Raw genomic sequence first — 22,480 nt, forward strand, 5'->3', positions numbered from 1 at the left:
CTGATCGAGTGCTGTTGGGTTGCAACTTTTTTCTAGAAATATATCAAGGTAATTAACAGAAGCTACTGTCATTTTGAAAAAGAGAACTTGATATGGTTGAAAGAGGGCCGACGGAATATGAGACATAGGAGCAAAGAGTGAATAGACCAACTAGTGCCAGAACGAACAGATACATGCATGATTTACCTGGAGAACCAGCTAACGATTCTGTCCTGCTGACAACAAAGGTACGAGACAGGGACAAGGGAACTGTAACCAAGGAGAGAAGAGATAAGGAACCATAACCAGAGCACGAGAGGGAAACCGTCTACACCAGCAACCATCACAAGGGAGCAAGATATGGTGGCAACCAGGAGGGACCACAATATCTAACAGTGGGCGGCTTATCTCCCACAATGTACAAAACGACCAATGTCTTATAAGTGATGGTGCAACTGGTATAGAAGAATCCACAAAGGAGGAGGAAATGTTTCTTTTTTGTGAAATTACTCAAAAATACAATAATCATCATTTCATACAGATACCTGGCAATACAGTTACAATTGAATTATTAATATTACACTTTTGTTTAGTTTGCACATATTCTAAGGTTGTTCACGTCGTACAAAGATACTTAATAAATAGAAATTAACATAGAAATAGGTAATGGACAAAAATAATTGTTAATCACTGTATAAATGAACAGTTGTACAACTTTCTAATACAGAATGGGAGGGATATACTGTAATTAGCCTGGCATTTCAGAGTGAAGTCTTGAAGGTGTTTTCTGGATTCTAGATATTGAAGACCTATCTTTAGGACAGGTCATCAATATCAGATTGTGGGGGTCCGAAAGTAAGCACCCCCACTGATCTAGCAAAAGGCATCAGAACTCACATAGAATGTAGTTGGTCCCACAGCTCCATCTACTGTGTAGTGGCCATGCCGGGTTACTGCACCTCAGCTCCCATCTAAGTTCTCTGCGTTTGTCACGGCAGCTGCCTGCTTAGAACAGAATATCTATGGCACTGGATGCACCAAATTTATCAAGAGGGGCAGCCCAAAAACATTTGTTGTTAACTTAAAGAGGACCTTTCACCTGGAAAAAACATTGTGAACTAAGTATCATGACATATACAGCGGCGCCCAGCGATCTCACTGCACCTACTATTATCCCTGGGCACCGCTCCGTTCCTCCGTTATGCCCTCCGGTATCTTCGCTCTGTAAGTTATAGTAGGCGGTGTCTGCCCTTGTCCTGTGGGAGTCTCCTCCTCCTAGGCTGCATCGCTGGCCAATCGCAGCGCACAGCTCACTGCCTGGGCAGACTCTGCCTACTATAACTTTGTGACCGGAGATAACGGAGGTCATAGCGGGAGAATGGAGCGGCGCCCGGGGATAATAGTAAGTGCAGTGAGATCCTCGGGCGCCGCTCTCCATGTCTGTATTCTTAGTTCACGATGTTTTTCCAGGTGAAAGGTCCTCTTTAAGGGGATTGTCCAGGATAAGGGAAAAAAGGGACTTTAAAAAGGACTTCTCCCTTGTCCATAGGACATGCCTAATATTGCAGTGCCATTGTGATGAACTGCAAAACCATCAAGCCCCATGGACAAGAGTGGCACTGCTTTTAATATGCACATGAGGCTAATTAGGTGTTTGGAGCAGTGGGGGCGAGCACTGCTTCACCGCTCCCCTCCCCTTTGAGTGACAGGGCCAGTTATCATCACTGTCTGTCTGCCTGACCCTGTAATCCCGATGCGTTCACCGACACACGTGTAGATCAGATCTCGGCACTTGGGAAAGTGTACTTTCTCCAGTGCCAAGATCCGATCTGCGTACGCACTGGTGAACGTTGAATTGGCACAGACACAGGTTAGCACTCAGCATCAGGGAAAGTCTACTATCCCCAGTGCTGAGATCTGATCCGAGCATGCACTGGGGAGGCTGAATTGGTGCATGCGCAATTTAAGTCTAAGCATCCGGGAAAGTATACTTTCCCGGATGTCAAAGTCCGATCTGCGCATGCGCCAGTAATACTGGTACAGGCAGGAAGACAGTGAGGATGCCTGGACCAGTCACTCGTGGGGAGGGGAGGGCGGTTAAGCAGTGCTCGGCCTAGGCCTGCCTTTTGGTGCCCAAACTCTCAATTAGTAAAATGAATAATGTGCAGATTTTTCTAAAACGAGGCCCCAGATTTGAACTACTAAGGGATCATTTAACTCAGCATGATCGACCCTAATAGTCAGTATGCCTGGTTTAATAGGGTTGATCATGCTGACAGATGTTAAAAGCATGCCTTTCGTTAAATGATACTACTGAAATTTATTAGAACAAATCAAATACTAGTGAATTTTATTAGTGCAAATCAAATACAAAAAACATATAATATGTGCAAATAAACAAATGAGTGAATCAGGAGAGAGCAGCTGACAATAGTGATATAGGTATAAAAGGTTACACACAAGAGAGAGAGAAGGAACAAGTGAGCGGATATTACAGGTTACACTACAAGGCAAATTTCCAACAGATTGGTGAAGATCAGGCGCCTGGGACTGATGGTCCTGGTCTCAGCACTGGGGTGCCCGGTACCTCATTAGACCAGAGGCAGAAGGCTGGGCCCAGAGAATCCATTATTTTCTACATATGTGACCTTGGAAATCTATTATTTTGAACTGCTAACGTAGCTTCACGTCCTCTGCGATGCTGTGGATGTCCCTGCAGCAGCCCGGCTGTCCGACTGGAGGGCGATAGTAGATTATCTGTCTTCTATGTGACAGGCATGAGATGTCCAACTATTCATTTTCTCAGCATAGTATCATCTGTACTGAGCATAGAAGATGGAAAGAGACTCATGGGGGAGGCAGAGAGGGGAGGGGGGAGGCAGAGAAGGGGAGGGGGAGGCAGAGAAGGGCAAGGAGAGGTAGAGAGGGGCAGAGAGGGTCAGGAAGAGGGGAGGCAGGCAGAGTGGGGAAGGGGGAGGCAGGCAGAGTGGGGAAGGGGGAGGCAGGCAGAGTGGGGAAGGGGGAGGCAGGCAGAGTGGGGAAGGGGGAGGACTCTGCTCATATATACAGACTCATAACTATGTGTCTGGTGTATTCTTCAGTGCTGACAGTAGCCAGGAAGCACATTTGTTGTGCCATTTTGGCTACTAGCAGTATGGACCTGTAGCTATAGTATGCTGCCCTTACATATGGCATAGAAGCTGAAAGATACACTAAGCCATTTGTGTTTTTGATGGGAATTATGTACGTGGTTTTATTTCCTGGCGATGCCATTTATCTTAAGCTTCTCTATTCTGAATCCTCATGGCACGGGGGACTCGGACTGTTAGGTCGCCCATGTGCAGTCGTTGTTATACAGCTTCACATTCATGTATAGCCATGATATTTTATCTCAAGTCTGGAGGGTACAATGTGTACACAATGTTCACCACAAGATGGCACTGCATCCTTCCTGGACAGTATCCTGCAAACTATTGCTCCTGGCACAGAAAATAACTCTGTAATCAATGCATTGTTCCTGGGAAATGATGTGTGAATGATCTGCCTGAAACGATGTGTAACTCGCTTTTATGCCCTAAGAATTTTATGACTTCAAGAAGTATGCCTGCAGGCCTTTCCACTGCTTCAGTCGAGAAAAGGGCATTCTGGGCGGTTTCCAGGAGGTGAAATACACACCTTGTTTTTAAGCATTAGGAAACACTTGATAGAGATAATGCTACATTAAATTGTATATAGGACAATACTTAAAGGGGTTGCTCAGAACTTTTTTTTTTTTTTTTTCTTAAAAACAAGGAATGCTTTAAAATAAAAATATATATAAAAAAATTTGATTAAATTGAATCCCCCACTGCTGCTGTCACAGTGGCCACTCTGGTCTTGCTGACTTATCCTGCAGTGATGATGTATTCTACATGTGCATACGACCACTACTGCCAATCACTGGCATCTGCGGTGATGCCTGCATGTACAGCGCGAGACTGCTGAGGCCAGTGATTGGCTGCAGCGGTCATATGCGCATGTATAGCCTATCATTGCTGCAAGTCAACAAAGACCAGCAGGTCCATAGGAGCACTGAAGGAACAGGGGATTAAATGAATTACGGATTCCCCTCTTTCAAGAAAAAAAAAAAATCTAAAATCTTGGTCAAGCCCTTTGAGTTGGTATAATGAAATCATGCTATCCTTAAAGGGCATCTGTCAGCAGGTTTGTACCTATGACACTGGCTGACCTGTTACATGTGCGCTTGGCAGCTGAAGGCATCTGTGTGGGTCCCATGTTCCTATGTGCCCGCACTGCTGAGAAAAATTGTGCTTTTATATATGCAAACGAACCTCTAGGAGCAATGGGGGCGTTGCCGTTACACCTAGAGGCTTTGCTCTCTCTGCAACTGCCATGCACTCTCCACTTTGACAGCACCAGGCATAACGATGTTGTCACTGCCTGGTCCTGTGAAAGTGGAGAGGACGCGGCAGTTGCAGAGAGAGCTGAGCCTCCAGGTGTAACAGCAACGCCCCCATTGCTCCTAGAGGCTCATTTGCATATATTAAAACCAAATTTTTCTCAGTTTCAGTCTCATTTCCTGTCCTGCAGTGAGAGAGAACGCACTAAGCCAGCACTTTTGTCCCCTCGTTCTGGAGATTGGAGGGGGTCTCAGCGCTCAGACTGACACTGATCTAAGCTTTTGATATGTCTCTACAACGCATCAAAAGTTTAATAAAGTACAGGGAAACTTTAAGGGCTGCAATTCTGGGCTGTTTTAGAAGACTTTGGTTACGTTCACATTAGCGGCAGCCTTCTCCGGCAGGCTGTTCTGGCGGGTGAACAGGCTGCCGGATCCGTGCCACCGGGGGTCCGCCCCAGCCCCATGGACTGCAATGGGGGTGGGCTGGAGATCCTGCGGCAGCACGGCAGACACGTAGTTTTATTCCGGCCGCCTCTCGGCATGTTTGGCGCGCTGCCGGAGCTGACCTCCGATGGCATGCGTGCACTAGCGGCAGCGCGGATCCGCCAGGCTGTTCACCCGCCGGAACAGCCTGCCGCTAGTGTGAAAGTAGCCTTTTCTGTTCTGTTATTTGCTAGTGACACATACAGATTTTGTCATCAATTTTACCCTCTGCATTGCAAGGGATGATATCTGCAGTGAAAATCCACAGCTGTCCCATACCAAACCCCTTCCATATGTTTTGTACCATAAATTGTCAGATCTACACTGAACTCACCCCTAGCAGCTGCATCTTCATTCCTTGCCACACCATTTAGCTGGTTTTCCTGCTATATATAAGTGGAATCATTATAGAATGAAAAAGTTCTGCAACTTCTGAATATATTTAGCATTCTTCTACTGCACTCACCATTTCAAAGTGCTGTGGATCCTCTGCTTTCCGACTTGCACTCTACTTGCCTCTTGTCACATGACATGGATGTCAAGAATTTCCAAAGAGGCAAGTCATGTGACCGGTTCTGAAAGCAATGGATCCACAGCTATTTAAAATGGGAAGTCCCAGAAAACCCCTTTAAGTCCCAGTGAATGGAAACTTCCTTTACATCAAGGGGCTGAAAACTTTTACAACTGATTGAGATGCATGAACCCATAAGCATATCACAGATCACTCTCAGGCCTCATGAACACGACCGTATGCATTTTGCGGTCTGAAAATTGCAGATCCACAAAATACGGATGCTGTCCGTGCTGCTTCCGCTTTAAATTGTGGACCCGTTGACTTCTATAGGGCATGTTCTATCTTTTTACGGAATAGTCATATGGATGTGGAAAGCACATGGATCATTTGTGTGCTTTCTGCATCCGTATTTTCATTCCGCAAAAAAAAGATACATAAAATACAGACCACGAACCCATTAAAGTCAAACCGGATCTATATTTTGCAGACCCACGATTTGTGGACCACAAAATGGACATGGTCATATGCAGGGGGAATTAAAGTAAGAGAGATACCACCGCACACTCAGGGTTATCATGCACATACAGGCAGATCATTTCCAATCAAAGATTTTTTTACGTGCGACTCAACGTTTGTCGTTTATCTTATTAAATGCCCCTGCGGACTCCTCTACGTGGAAGAAACCACGCAAACCATATGTGATCGTATCACGAGTCACAAGTCCACGATTAGATGCAAGAAGAACTGGCTCCCAATCCCTGACCATTTTAATAAAGCCCCCCACAGCATTGCCCAACTCAAGTTTTAGTTAATTGAAAAGGTACGACGCCCACGACGCGGTGGAAACCATGTACGCCTACTAAAAGAACACAACGCATATTGGATCTACACGCTACACAGCCTACATCCCAAAGGCCTTAACCGGGACTTTAATCTATACATCTAATCCTTGATCCTTATGATGAGTCTATTTGATTGTGCACCATGACTAATGTTCTACGTTTTTCTTCCCAGACCCATTGATCCTCCGTTAGACCCCAGAGGTAGTATGCACCCGCCCGGCTTTCTTCCTCTTCTCTTGCCCCATTCTCCACACACTACACTATCCACACAACACACTCTCCTCCCTTTTTTTTTATTTGTTCAATTTTTCCTTCATTATATTTCTACATCTATTTTTATTCATTTTATCACTCTTTCTTTTCTTCTCTCCTTTTCCACATCTCTGCCCTCTTCCTACTCCTTTTTCTCAATTAATCCTTCACTTACTTTTTCCACACACCCCTACCTTCTTAAAAACAGTATTGCCTCTTAGGCCCCTTTCACACGGGCGAGAATTCCGCGCGGGTGCAATGCGTGAGGTGAATGTGTTGCACCCGCACTGAACGCAGGCCCCATAGAAATGAATGGGGGTGCGTGAAAATCGCAAGCATCCGCAAGCAAGTGCGGATGCGGTGCGATTTTCTAAGGAGACAAGGGATGAGTTACCCGGGACCCCATTTACTTTATTATTTTCCATTATAACATGGTTATAATGGAAAATAATAGCATTCTTTAATTCAGAATGCTAAGTAAAAGGTCCATTGTGGGGTTAAAAATAAAATATAAATTTAACTTGCCTCATCCACTTGATCGCGCAGCCGGGCTCGTCTTCTTTCTTCTTCTTCTTCTTGCAGGACCTGGCTGGAAAAGGACCTTTGGTGACGTCATCAGGCTCACCACGTGGTGAGCGCAGTGACGTCAGCGCAGGTTCTGCTGAATGACGATAGAAGGTTCTTCTATCGTCATTCAGCAGGACCTGCGCTGACGTCACCGAAGGTCCTTTTCCAGCCAGGTCCTGCAAGAAGAAGAAAGAAGACGAGCCCGGCCGCGCGATCAATTGGATGAGGAGAGTTACATTTTTTTTTATTTTTAACCCCACAATGGACCTTTTACTTAGGATTCTGAATTAAAGAATGCTATTATTTTCCATTATATCCATTATAAAATATACAGAACACCGATCCCAAACCCGAAAGTATTGCACCCAGGCAATAAAAACGGAACATCGGAACGCAATCACAGTCAAAACTGACTGCAATTGCATACCTACTCGCACGATTTTCCCTCATCGCAGACGCAAGGCATCCAGACCTAATCCGGACACTCAACTGCAAGGGGCCTTATTCCCTTTTTTCTCTTTTCCTTTTTCCCCTCCTTGCCTTTCCCCCTTCCCCTGCTTCCCCCACACACACCACTATACACATTTACCAACATGTCCCCTATGTTCACATTCTCCCCCTTGTTTCTTACATTCACACACCGTTCACTAGTTCCACACCACTGTTATCTCCACCTTTCTCTTATCCTGTCCCACACCCAGCATGGCCGTGCCAGCTTCAGTGAATGCCCACCTAGCCTCATGCCCTTTCTGTTCTATTTCACGCTCGAAGCCGCGCGACTTCGCACATGACACAGGCGCACGGCACCTTCTTAGATGCAGTCTATGGACCTCTCTCCCACACACTGGCCCGCAGCGCGTTCCCGCTGTCCCACGGGGGCCCTCCTAATATCCTGCACTTTACTCTTGGCAAGCTCCTCTGCCGGCACTGCTTTTATTTTATTATCTGCATTACTTTATGCTACATTGCTATTATCCATTTGTGCTACATTGCAATACACTACTGTGCTACATGACAGCATACTTCTATGCCAATTCATGTTACTGTACTATTCTGTGTTACATGACCATATACTACTGTACTATTCTGTGCTAATACCCCAGCAATCCCAGCTTTGGTTACACGTCATAGCCTTCCTCGCTACAGCCACTCATTGACGCATTTATAGAGGCTTTGACCCATATCTTCTAATATCTATCTTTTTAATACATTGGTCTCATCTATAATCAGCCCCATGACTATATATCTTTACAGAATATAACCTATTACCTCCGACTAATGTTTTCATGTTTTTTTTTTTTTTATTAGTGACTTATGTGACCACGGTCTGAAGCGACCGAAACTTCAGGCTCGGAGTCACAATATTGGCATTCTTCCGTTATTACTTTTGTACCCATTGGAGGATATGTCAGAATAAAATAATATTATTTGCATGATAACCCTGAGTGTGCGGTGGGATCTCTCTTACCATTATTTATCCGGATCACATCCTCTCCACTGAAGCACCTCACAGATTGGACAACGAGTGCAATCTTATGAATCTACATGGGGAATTAAAGGCATACTAAATCCATTAGAAAAACATTTCCTCCCTACAGCTCGTCCTTTTTCTTACTCCCATTTTGTCTCATATTACAGTTAAAATTGAGAAATGTATAAAGAAAACGTCTCTGTGTCCCACAAAGTCACCCATGTCCTCTCTCCTCCTCTTCACGGTCTGGCTGTATGACAACTGGCTGCAGCAGGAGCCCCCCCTCCTCCGCTCTAGTGTGTTATGTATGCATGTATTTCTAGGTTTAGTGTTCCCTTAACCATGCAGGTGAACATGATCAAGAAAATTTTGAGCCCCTGGATGTAAATAGGGTTTCCTTCAATGACATCAAGCAGATTTGTTGAAAACGACAAGGTATTAAAACACTAAATATATTAGAGAGTTGCATACATGATAAAGGGGTATTCCTATTACAGACACTCATGGTATCATCTCCATGCTGTAGACCATAAATGTCTGCTAAGTCCAGGTCCACCTCTGGGACCCAGAAATCAATCTGTAGAACAGTGGGCCCCTGAACTTCCCTTGCCTAGTGAGGTCACCGCACCCAAGCAGAGCAAAACATACAGGGGATTTTCTGCAGAAATTACTAATTTGTAGGATCATGTATGCAAATTGATGAATCTCAATACTTTCTTGCATCTTCTCTTAGAATTTGGGTTATGCAGGGATCTGTCTGTTGGTGCAGGACACATAGTAATGGATTCAGTAATGCTGTAGGAAGGAATGTGCACACCGACAAGTAAAAGTCAGCATCAGCATAAGCAGCTGTAGGAACAGAATACCTGGCGATGCTGTGAGTGACATCACACCGTAATATGAAAAGGCACCAGCTTCAAATTTCATCCCTTCCTTCCCGGCTTCCACTTCCACTTTCCCCTGCAGATAACAGATGGTGGTTATCACCTTCGTCGTCCCATCGGGTCATTTAGCAAAACAGTAACAGAACATATACATTTTGTACAGTGGTCCCGACGCTGCATGGGGAAAACAAAAAAAATCCTTAGGCCCCTTGCAGACGAGCGTTCCTGCCGCAGCGAGTCTGCATCGCAGCACCCGGCCTGACCTCCCAGCACTGACTGGATTCACATAGCATTATATTGATTTAGGATGCCATGTAACCCTTAGGCCTCTTTCACACGGGCGTTGCGGGAAAAGGTGCGGGTGCGTTGCGGGAACATGCACGATTTTTCCACGCAAGTGTAAAACATTGTAATGCGTTTTGCACGCGCGTGAGAAAAATCGGCATGTTAGGTACCCAAACCCGAACTTCACAGAAGTTCGGGCTTGGGATTGGTGTTCTGTAGTTTGTATTAATTTTCCCTTATAACATGGTTATAAGGGAAAATAATAGCATTCTGAATACAGAATGCATAGTACAATAGCGCTGGAGGGGTTAAAAAAACAAAAACTAATTTTAACTCACCTTAATCCACTTGCTCGCGCAGCCCGGCTTCTCTTCTGTGCTGTGTACAGGAAAAGGACCTGTGGTGACGTCACTCCAGTCATCACATGGTCCGTCACATGATCTATCACCATGGTAAAAGATCATGTGATGACCGGAGTGACGTCACCACAGGTCCTTTTCCTGTACACAGCACAGAAGAGAAGCCGGGCTGCGCCAGCAAGTGGATTAAGGCGAGTTAAAAAATTTTTAATTTTTTTTAACCCCTCCAGCGCTATTGTACTATGCATTCTGTATTCAGAATGCTATTATTTTCCCTTATAACCATGTTACAAGGGAAAATAATAAAGATCGGGTCCCCATCCCGATAGTCTCCTAGCAACCGTGCGTGAAAATCCCACCGCATCCGCACTTGCTTGCGATTTTCATGCAGCCCCATTCACTTCTATGGGGCCTGCGTTGTGTAAAAAACGCACAAAATAGAACATGCTGCGATTTTACGCAACCCACAAGTGATGCGTGAAAATCACCGCATTGCACCCGCGTGGGAAAACTCGCCCGTGTGAAAGGGGCCTTACAGTTCTGGAATGTATTGGATAACACTGGCAGTGTTATCCAATACATTCCAGAACTGTAAGGGTTACATAGCATCATAAAATCAATAGAATGCCATGTGACCCCTGGCAGCGCTGGTAGGTCAGGCCGAGAGCTGCGTTGCGGACTCGCTGCGGGAGGAACGCTTGTCTGCAAGGCGCCTTACTCCTTTCAAAACCAGTAAATTCAGACAGGCGGTTAAAGGGGTTTTCCAGGATCAAGACACTGATGGCCTACTCTAAGGAATGCCCATCCATATCAGATGAGTGCAGCTCTGACTCTTGGCACCATCACCAATCAGCTGTTTACATGGGGCAGTCAAGCTGATCAGAGGGGGTACCGGGAGACAGATCGCAACAGATCAGATATTGAAGGCCTATGCTGAGCACAGGCCATCAAAATCCTAATCCCAGAAACCCCTTTAAGACAAGTCTCCCTCTTGCCCCACCTTCAGTCTTGCACTACACAGTCTTTCAGTGAAAGGACCCTGCAAACAGCAGTACAGATCTCAGCTTACAGGAACCATGTATGCAACACGAACTTCATCTGTAATTTTTGTGGATCTATATTTTTGCAGACCACACGTGTGAATGCACCCTTACAAATTCACTCCATCTCTGGTCACCGTCTCAGTCCATTCATACTCAGGCCAAATTCACGTGAGTGAATTCAGTCAGAGAAACACACTCCGGTGACGACTGTATTTCCTGTACTGAACACTCGAACACACAGCAAAATACTGATTTATGAAGCTGCGCGATCCTGCCTTATCGCGGGTCTTCTGAACTGTTGTCACAGCAGCCATGGTCAGGCAGAAACACACAGCACCATAGATCATTATGATGCTGTGAGTTCAGGTCAGAGGAGCAGGGTTCGGTCCGGGAAATACAGCGAACATACGGAGCGCATTTCCCTGACTGAATACGGTCGTGTGAAATTGGCCTTAGAGAGGTTATCCCACAAAACTCTTTTAACTCGCTTTTCTGGAGTACTTATTACTCTTTGTGGATGGACACTTAGTCGCTTCACTATGCCGTCACTGAAGAGGAAGACAGAAGAGAAGCTACTGAGCATGTTAGTCCACCACTGAACGCAGAAGAAGGTGGACCAGAAGGATAAACAGTATGGGGCGTTACCAGGGAGAAAAATGTACAATAGTTTTATTGCATGGATTTAGCAATAATAATTAATTAAAAAATGCCCTATTCCTGGCATAGTAATACTTTTCATACGATAACCCCCTTTAAAAAGGGGTTGTCTACTAAGGAACACCCCTGTCCATATGCTGAATTAGGGGGCCTCTATTAGCAAAAATGGAGAACTGATTTAGAAGAGGACTTTGTGCAAACTTACAGAATAGGGACACATCAATGGCATCTGGGAGAGCTGCATTAAAAAAGGAGACTGCTGTGGACAACCCCGTTAAAGGGCCACCAGCAACCTGTCCTAGAATGTGATGAGGACTGGTTGCTATCACTTGCAGAGCTGCCTAGAAGGATGAGGGGACAGGGCCTCACAACACACTACACTGCTCTAGAAGAGATGGTAAATACTTCTGTGCTACAGTGGGGCGGGAGGGGAAGGGTGCAAATTTGAGTATTGCTGATTGTTTGGCAGCCTGACTGATGTCAGCATTATAAAAGTTATGTCTGTATATCATTTTTATTTATGATCTGTACAACAGTGTATTTACATTGTAAACGCTCAATAAAAAAGATCTGATTCAAAAAAAAAAAAAAAGAGATGGTAATGATGCGATACTGACTATGATATGTCATCATGGCTGAGCAGCCCGACAGGAACGCTCACAAATGTGTAATATATGCAAGTGCCAGACCGTAGTGTGTAGTGAGGCCCTGTCCCCACTTCCCTCTAGGCAGCTCTGCAAGTGGAGGCAACCAGTTCTCTTCACGTTCTAGGACAGGTTGCTGGCTGCCTTTTTAAAACACTAAAAAGATCATGCCAAGTAACTCCAAGTGAAGTAAATACAAAGTAAGTAAATGCCAGCCTACCCAGGTATAGTGGTCCCAGTGCGGTCCTTCCACCAATACAGCTCATATAAATATAAATTATATTAAGAGACGTCTCCTACCTGACTGACCAGATTTAAAGGGAGTCTTTCACCTAATCTGAGCGTTTTAGACCGCTCAGATCAGGTTATAGACTCTTTAACCCTCATTACGATCATACCTTTCTCTTATGTGTCCCTCGCCCAGATAATGAAAATAACACTTTTTAAACTTATGCAAATTACCTTCTGAAGGTGCCCAGGGGCGGCGTTACTGGGCGATGTGCCCAGAAAAACACACCTCCAGCCGGCGGACGTCACGAGCGGCACCAGAGGACGGCGGGCTGGGAACTGGCCCGCACCTGCGCACTGCTCTGCCCATTATGGGCAGATGAACAGCTTTTCATATTGCGCATGCGCCGGCCAACTAAAGACAGCCGGCCGGCGCATGCGCAATATGAAAGGATGTTCCTCTGCCCATAATGGGCAGAGCAGTGCGCAGGTGCGGGCCAGTTCCCAGCCCGCCGTCCTCTGGTGCCGCTCGTGACGTCCGCCGGCTGGAGGTGTGTTTTTCTGGGCACATCGCCCAGTAACGCCGCCCCTGGGCACCTTCAGAAGGTAATTTGCATAAGATTAAAAAGTGTTATTTTCATTATCTGGGCGAGGGACACAAGAGAAAGGCATGATCGTAATGAGGGTTAAAGAGTCTATAACCTGATCTGAGCGGTCTAAAACGCTCAGATTAGGTGAAAGACTCCCTTTAAAGACTGTAAGCACTTTTGTACAAAGCCAATAAATAACCATGAGGCACAGCGTTTCTACAACAGTTTACACAGAACATGAAGATCATAGGGGCAAGTCTGACCTGTAAAACCAGCACAAAGTAGTCCACCGGCTTATTACGCTGGTAGAGGTAGTATTCAGGAGACTTCTTGTTCCTGTCATCGAACTTTAGTTCCTGGATGACATTGGGATGTTTGAGCAGCCTCAGAAGAATCTTCTCTGACATCTGACATGGGCTAAAGGCATCCACTTCTGCAGGGGAAATAACGCAAGATAAATTACCATACAGTCCAGAAAGCTCAACCGCTTCCATACTCAGAGGAACCAGAGGCTAAGCAGGACCTGACGACTCTCCTGACATGTTTGCTTTAGTAAATACCTGGATAGCCAATGAAAGAACAATCCTGGAGCACCTTTTCTTAGAACTCTGCATAGTGGTGTTCCTCTGTTAATTCTCCTGTAAATGAACAAATAATTTGACAACTGGGCGTCACTATCCCTCTAGTCAACAAAGAGTCCCTATATAATCCGACACTGTCCGAGATGACTTGATAATGTCAGAGTGTGCAAGATACTCCCCTTTAACAGGTAATTGTCAATTCACTTGTGCATTTCCATGAGGAGTAACAAAGGAACAAAAAAAAATTCATCCAGAAAAAACTAAAAAATAAAATTGCACCACTCGCCGGTCTTCAATTCATGCTGGTTTATTTACCCAAAATTGCGACGTTTCGACCGGCACTGCTTGAGAAAGACCGAGAGGTCGAAACGTCGCAATTTTTGGTGAATAAACCAGCATGAATTGAAGACAGGCGAGTGCTGCAGTTTTATTTGTGATTTATTCTGAGTAACAAAGCAACGTCACAAAGCAGAGACCTAAGAAAAGATGCTATAGAATTGTTATTTCATAGGGTATACAGGGTACAAGTCCCCTTTAAAATGGCATTTATGTTATGTATATTGCCTTAAAAGGGGTAATTCAGGATTTTAACACTGATGGCCTATCTGATCGGAGGGGGTCCGATACCCCATACTCTAACGGTTTAGATGTTTCAGAGTAGCTCCAGAAGTCTGCACGAGAAGTAACGCTTTATCCATTGTGTAGTGGACTAAGTTAGTAACGGCAGAGTTAACTAAATCGGAGTGGCTCTGCAGTAACCAGCATCGTCCACTAGACAATGGACGGAAGTTCCAGTGCCGTAAACTGCTATTTGGTATGGGTGTGGAGTGTTGGACCCTTAAAAAAACAGGACTTTCCTGAGGATAGGTCACCAATAGTAAAATCTGGGAAGACCCCTTTAAAGGCGTTGTGCCAAGTTTGAAACGTATCTCCTATTAATAGGGTAGAGGATAAGAGTCTGAATGGTGGGAGTCCCAGTGGCCAGATGACAAGAATGGGCGTCTGGTGTCTCCCTGTGAAACGAGAGACATATGACCTCCCCATTATTGTGATCGGTGGGATTCCCAGTGGTGAGATGACAAGAACAGGTGTCTGGTGTCTCCCTGTGCGAAGGGAGAGGCTCCATTCATACGGGAAGATACAAGACCCCATTATTGTGATCGGATGTGGTCCCAGTGGCCAGATGACAAGAATGGGTGTCTGGTGTCTCCCTGTGTGAACAAGAGGCTCCACTGATACTGGGAGACAAATGATCTCCCCATTATTGTGATCGTGGGGGTCCCAGTGGTCGGATAACGAGAACAGGCGCCTGGTGTTTCCCTGTGTGATTGAAGAGGCTCCATTCGTATGGGGAGACACAAGATTTCCTCATCATTGTGAATGGTAGGGGTCCTTGTGGTCGGAAAGCAAGAACTGGGGGAGAAGCTCCATTCATACGGGGAGACACGATCTCCTCATTATTGTGATCGGTGTGGTACCCAGTGGTCAGATGACAAGAACAGGCGTCTGGTGTTTCCACTGTTTGATTGGAGAGGTTACTGTCACGGTCCCTCAGATGACTGATGTCAGAAAATCAAGGAGATTGGCTGAGCGTGGAGGAATCTAACAGACTCCTTGATTTCTCTTGTTTCAGTGTTGATAGGGTTAATGACAACTTCCCTTTTCTCAGCTGTTGCTCAGTGGTCATCACTTCTACCCTTTATAGTCTCACCTCACACTTATGACTATGCGGTTTATAGCTTCATTTGGGTTTGGCTGAGCTGGTGTTAGATCCTCTCTAGTGTTCCGTTCTTCCATCTCTAGAGAAGTTAAGTGTCGCGTTTGTTATATTCCCTGTTGTTGTATCTGGGCCTGAGACAGAGATTTCCATTCGTCCATCTGGGGAAAAATGGGCGGTCTCTGGTCCTATACTTATTCCAGGGCCTTATAGGGAAATCAGGGCCTAGGTATCCTGCTTATGAATATTCCTACCTTTAAGGTCTATTCATATTGATAGGTAGTCAGGGCCCGGATTAGGGTTGTCTAGGAGGTGAGCTGTTTCTTCCCTAGTTTCCAGGCCGTTACTGTTCCCCTTCCCTCTTGTGTTCAGTATGGAGTCGTCCCGTCCGCCTCCGCCCCCCCCCCCCCCACACTGATCGTGACAGTTACATTCATATGGAGAGACACAAGATTTCCTCATCATTGTGATTGATAGGGGTCCTTGTGGTCAGAAGTCAAGAACTGGGGGGGGGGGGGAGAAGCTCCATTCATATGGGGACACACAAGAGCTCCTCATTATTGTGATCAGATGGGGTCCCAGTGCTCGGATGACAAGAACGAGAGAGTCTGGCTTCTCCCTGTGTGAATGGAGAGGCTCCACTCATACAGGAAGATACAAGACCTCACCATTATTGTGGTCGGATGGGGACCCAGCGTTTGGATGAGTGGGGGTCTGGTGTCTTCCTGTGTCAATGGAGGGGCTCCACTCATACGGGGAGACATGAGATCGGTAGGGGTGCCAGTTGGTTGGAGTCCCACCGATGAGACTCTTATCCTCTATCCTCTGGATAAGGTATCAGTCTAAAGCTTGGCACAACCCCTTTAAAACACCGAATACTAGTTCTACTCCTTTACATGTTATACAGAGACTTTTCTATATGGAGAGATGCCAATGAGCATATTACTGGCCACAGAAGAGCCTGTATGTACAAGTATAGGATCATTACGCCCCGTTCTGTAACCCTCTCTCTTTGTTTTGGAAAAGACTGACCCTGTGCCCTTTAGTGCCCGGAGCAGAGAAAAGTGCCACCACTGCACGGAGGAAGTGCGAACAGGCGTAAGTGATCTCACACTGTGATAAGCCGAACTTGCCTGTTGCTAAGAAACGGTGCATAGCCAGGAGAAGTTGCGGTGATATTTTAACCTTCATCTCATTGTCGGTTTGCTTAAAAGCGGAGAAATCTTGTTTTCTCTCTCGATGGGTTATTTTCTTTTTTGTTCTGTTATCAGCTAATAGAATTAATACAAAGAAAAAATGCAAATCTGTTAAAGAAATCCAGCATCGTGCTGCACATGCTGCAAAAACGGACAGACTGAGAAAAATACAAAAAAAAACACAACTGAATCAACAGCCCAACCAAGCAACAGGTATATCTAATATCAGAAAGATATCCGGACATATTGAAGGCCATGTTCACATCTCCATTTTGGAGATCCGGCGCAAATGCCGGCTGTCGACCAGACAAAAAAAAAAAAAACTTTGGATGCACCGGTTTTTGTCCGGCCGAAACCAGACGACATTTATGCTGGAAAGTGCCCGGATCACCGCCAAAACCAGACATTTATGCTGGAAAGTGCCCGGATCACCGCCAGACCTCAATGGGAATCCAGTGGTGAAATTGAGGATCCGGCAGGCTGCTCTGTGCCGGAACTGCCTGCTGAATCTCCTAACGAAGATGTGAACAAAGCCTTAGGTGTTACATTTGGACTGTAAATGTACCATATGACCCCAGGCCATGTATTCTAGGGGATCGGGTGGGAGATCCTATGACTGAGCTGAGTATCCAGAGAATATAGTTCCGAGCCAGTAAGCTGATTGCCCGTTGCTGGATTCAGCCTCGTCTGCCCACTTAATGGGAGCTCATCAATACGATGAACATAGGCTGGATTTATCTGAAGAGGAACTGTCTAAATTCTAAATTCGAAGCCCTTTGCAATAGATAGTTTGATGTTCCAGGTCTGCCCTCTCAAGGTCTGCTGTCTGAGATCTGCGGAACAAGGAGATAACAAGGAGTCCAAGGATTCGGTCAGTAGAAATCTGACAACTGCACGGCTAATACACAACCCTGTTAATGCGGAACTGACGCAACTCTGCTACATGTCTAATTCTTCAATTGGGTTTTCCTATGGTGGCTTATACTTAAAGAATCTTTAGGATGTTAAATAATACCAGATTTTTATTTTATTTTTATTGCCACCGTGAAGTGCTCCTCAACTCACTTTCATTATGCAAAGATCCTATGCTATATGGTCTCTCCAAGGGGGTGGGAGGGGGGTACTATGTTCATCGTGCTGTACTATTTAAAATGTTCAACAAAAATTATCTGATTTAAAAATAATAGACAGATATCAAGTGTACAGAAAAGGTGATAAAGTTTGGCTATGTGCAAATTAGGTTTCTACTCTTAGTAAACACAAATGAAAAGCTTCCGCTGCGCGTTCAGAACACATACATACAGTCCCGCTCTTTGGTATGTGCCAGTATACCTTATACCGATATATCTGTTTGACCAGTACAGAAAAGTGTAGTCTACTGTGCTTTTTTATATACAGGGATCACACAATATATACCATTTTTTCCCCACATGGAACTTATAGGCAACATATGTCACTACATGTCCTTACAGTGGCAAACCTCAGAGGTATACGTCGAAAAATCCTCCTGAGCATGCCACCAACAGAAGGCTCAATTTGGTTTCAATGGAGCCTTACTAATAAGCAACCATTCACATGGCATTACTAAAAAAAAGTTTAGAAAATGATATACCATATTTTTAGCATTTTACTACAAAACCCTAGATCACCATCAAAGAGGACATTAAAGAGGACCTTTCATAGTTTTTTATTAATTAAGATAAATACTGGTACCTTTACTTGCGGGGTACCCCCCACTGATGCTGCCACCATGCCTGATTTTTTTAAATATCGTTCCTGCGCCCCCCTGCAGTTTTCCCGCTCAGTATGCTAATACTGAGCATCAGTACAGGGAGGAGGAGACGCCAGGGTTTCTCAATGGGCGTCTCCTTCTCCCTGGCTGTGCCGCGATCCAATCACAGCGCAGAGCGTCACAGCCAGGGAGAGGAAAAAAACTCACCTTCTCCCAGGCTGTGACGCTCTCCGCCGTGATTGGATCGCGGCACAGCCAGGGAGAAGGAGATGCCCATAGAGAAACCCTGGCATCTCCTCCTCCCTGTACTGAGGGGGCACAGGAGCAATATTTAAAAAAAAAATCAGGCAGGGTGGTAGCCTGCAAGCAAAAGGTATTTATCTCAATTAATAAAAAAAACATGAAAGGTCCTCTTAACCTCTCCATAACCTTGACCTCCAAGGCAGCAGGCATTTCCCAGTTTATAACCTTGACTATGATATTAACATCTGCATTGACCTGAAGATCCAGAGGAGCAGACATTAACTATTCCATAACCTTGACCACCAGGGACAAATGGTTCAGTGGGTCCTGGGTTCGTATTCTCGCAAGGGAAAACATCTGCATTGAGTTTTCATGTTCTCCCTCTTTTTTTTCTCCAGTTTCCTCCCACACTTTAAAAACGAACTAATACGTTACTTAGGAATTTAGATTGTGAACTCCAATGTGAACAAGCACTGATGTAACTGGTGACCATTTAAATGCAGGCTGAAGAATATGCTGGCACGATATAATGGAATTAAATAATCCTAAGCCACTCCACTACCCTAGACCACCAGGGAAGTCTGAAATTCATCTAAACGCCTTTGTTTCCTTTATTACTGTTGTTTAGCCTTGGGTGCATCTTATAGTCCACTGTATCCGGTAGTTATTGCAAATGTATCAGAGACATTATTTTAACTCACTGTATAAATCTGTTTCATCTAAGATTTCAGACTTGATGATTTCTTCTATAACATCTTCCAAGGTAACAATGCCTAGGACTTCATAAAACGGGTCTCCTTCTCCTTCATTGTTCACTCGCTGCACTATTGCCAGGTGGGATTTGCCTAGAGAAATAGAAAGACATATATTAGGCCTTCTTTTATTTTCGATTACAAAAAAATTGAAATATTAAAAAAGAATATATCACTGCATACAATAGATTACAATGTAAGTCAGGATAGCAACACGTAATACTACGGAAGCCTGATAGACACATCCATGAACGTTCTCATTTGTAAGGTTTGAGGTTACAATTGGGTATTGCATTCTTGGGCGCAGGTGCAGCACAGGAGAAGTCGGGATGATAGTTGCAGACCAGTGGTCTGTGAACTGTGCCTCTCCTGAGTTGGTGCCATTACTGGTAGTTGCCAGGACGGCTAGGTTAAAGGGCTTCTGTCACCCCACTAAAGTGATTTTTTTTTTTTGGGCTGGTCAAATTAGTTATATTGCGATATATGACAATATAATTGTGTTACTTACTTTGATCCAGCAGTTTCTGCAAAAAACGAAGTTTTAATATATGTAAATTCGGTCTCTACCAGCAAGTAGGGCGGCTACTTGCTGCTAGCTGCTGCAGAAATACGCCCCCTCGTCGTGTTGATTGACAGGGCCAGCCGGGATCTCCTCCTCCGGCCAGCCCTGTCGGCATTTCAAAAATCGCGCGCCTGTGTGGATTCGGCGCAGGCGCTCTGAGATGAGGAGGCTCGTCTCCTCAGGACTCCCTCAGTGCGCCTGCGCCGATGACATCACCGAAATAGAAGACGTCATCGGCGCAGGCGCACTGAGGGAGTGCTAAGGAGATGAGCCTCCTCATCTCAGAGCGCCTGCGCCGAATCCACACAGGCGCGCGATTTTTGAAATACTGACAGGGCTGGCCGGAGGAGGAGATTCCGGCTGGCCCTGTCAATCAACACGACGAGGGGGCGGATTTCTGCAGCAGCCACCAGCAAGTAGCCGCCCTACTTGCTGTTAGAGACCGAATTTACATATTATAAAACTTCGTTTTTTGCAGAAACTGCTGGATCAAAGTAAGTAACACAATTATATTGTCATATATCACAATATAACTAATTTCACTAGCCCAAAAAAAAAAAATCACTTTAGTGGGGTGACAGAAGCCCTTTAAGGGTCCATTCACACGTCCGTTGTTTCTTTCCTGATCTGTCCCGTTTTTTGCGGAACAGATCTGGACCAGGTCTGTACCCATTAATTTTCAATGGGTCCTGAAAAAAAAATAAAAAATCTGACATTGTGCTGTCCGATTTTTTTCAGGACCCATTGAAAATGAATGGGTTCAGATCTGGTCCAGATCTGTTCCGCAAAAAAACGGAACAGATGAGGAAAGAAACAACGGACGTGTGAATGGACCCTAACACTGACGCCACATTGCGTTTTGCCAATATTTTGGGGAAAACTGCAATATATTCGCCACACTGTCACAACATGCTCCAACTCGAGAGACGTAGGCTGAAGGTACCGTACAGCTGCACACTACTGGCAGTACAGAATACAGATCATACTTGGGCGACTTTCACATCTGCCTTTTTGCTGGATCCGTCATGGATCAGCAAAAACGCTTCCGTCATGACAATAGAACCGGCTGTATCAGTTAGGAGCGGATCTAGTTGCATTTTCTCTAAAACAGTCATGACGGACCCGGCACTAAAACAAGTCAATGGGCGCCGTTTTCTTTTGTGTCCAAAAAAACGGATCCGCCACCATTGACTTACATTGTGTTTGATGCCGGATCCGTCTTGCTCCGCATTCCCTTGACACACTCAAAAATACTACTTGCAGCAGTTGTCAGTCTGGCATAGGAACACAACCAAACAGAATGCATTCTGGTGCACTCCGTTCCGTTTAGTTTAGTCCCCATTGACAATGAATGGGGACAAAATGGAAGCGTTTCCCTCAGTTATTGAGATGCTATGATGGATGTCAATACCGGAAAGGAAAATGCTGATGTGAAAGTAGCCTGAAGTAACTGGAAATGTGGTACTTGCAAATTTGAGGGCATATTTGCCATGGATATAACCATCTGCACTGGAAAGGCTGAAATCCGCAATAATAAATAAATAAAAAAAATGGGTTTCGGCGTTTTGGACTTAAAGAACCTCTGTCAGCAGATTTGTACCTATGACACAGGCTGACCTGTTACATGTGCGCTTGGCAGCTAAAGGCATCTGTATTGGTCCCGTGTTCATATGTGCCCGCATTGCTGAGAGAAATGATGTTTTAATATATGCAAATGAGCCTCTAGGAGCAACGGGGGCGTGGCCATTACACCTAAAGGCTCTGTTCTGTCTGCAACTGCACCTGAAAACACCCTCTGCAGTGAAAACATAATCACGCCTGGTCCTGTCGATCAAAGTGCAGGAGGCGCAGCAGTTGCGGAGGGAGTTTAACCTCTAGGTGTAATGGCAACGCCTCCGTTGCTCCAAGAGGCTCATTTGCATATAATAACATTCTCAGTAATGAACATGGGACCAAGATAAATGCCTTCAGCTGCCAAGTGCACATGTAACAGGTCAGCCTGTGTCATAGGTACAAATCTGCTGACAGATGCCCTTTAAGAAGTGATGCTTATATCATTATGCTAAGAGTGAAAACCCCATTCACAAGTACTGTAATGTCAGACATCCTGCATTAACAATACGGGCCACGTCTGTACATGGCCTCAAGGGGTTGTCTGGTCAAAAAATAATAAAAAAAATAACCATGTTAGACTAATACTTAGCTAATATAGTGGATTCCCTATTCTGGCTAAGAAAGCAGTTCTTGCTTTGAAGGACCTGGCATGTCCATGCACTAAATTAAAAGTAATGCCTCATATCTCCTGAAGGGGTGCTGTAGAAGAATTTCTTACTTGCTGTTAGGTTCCCACACAGATTGCAGCTGATTGATGGGGTTCCAAGTAAGATGGACACTATGTGGCCAGGATATTATCAGCCAGTCAATCTGACAAGAAACTATTGTCTAAACTGGGCAACCTCACTGAATTTCAGTGTCACGACAACTGAAATATGGTTCA

General features: G+C 45.1%; 1 protein-coding gene across 2 annotated transcripts in view; it reads right to left on the minus strand.

Moving 5' to 3' along the window:
• Positions 1–22,480, minus strand: part of CNNM2 (cyclin and CBS domain divalent metal cation transport mediator 2) — a 127,120-nt gene that overhangs the window by 23,340 nt on the left and 81,300 nt on the right. Inside the window, exons 2-6 of one of the 2 annotated variants that reach the window (XM_044298442.1) lie at positions 19,371–19,514; positions 16,632–16,769; positions 13,464–13,633; positions 9,377–9,470; positions 187–249 (exon numbers count right to left, since the gene is read on the minus strand). In XM_044298442.1, the coding sequence (XP_044154377.1) occupies positions 187–249; positions 9,377–9,470; positions 13,464–13,633; positions 16,632–16,769; positions 19,371–19,514 (609 nt within the window). The remainder of the gene's footprint in view (positions 1–186; positions 250–9,376; positions 9,471–13,463; positions 13,634–16,631; positions 16,770–19,370; positions 19,515–22,480) is intronic. The other variant, XM_044298443.1, reaches the window with a different exon arrangement.

This window comes from Bufo gargarizans, chromosome 6 (genome assembly GCF_014858855.1).
Source record: "Bufo gargarizans isolate SCDJY-AF-19 chromosome 6, ASM1485885v1, whole genome shotgun sequence".
NCBI classification, from domain to species: Eukaryota; Metazoa; Chordata; class Amphibia; order Anura; family Bufonidae; genus Bufo; species Bufo gargarizans.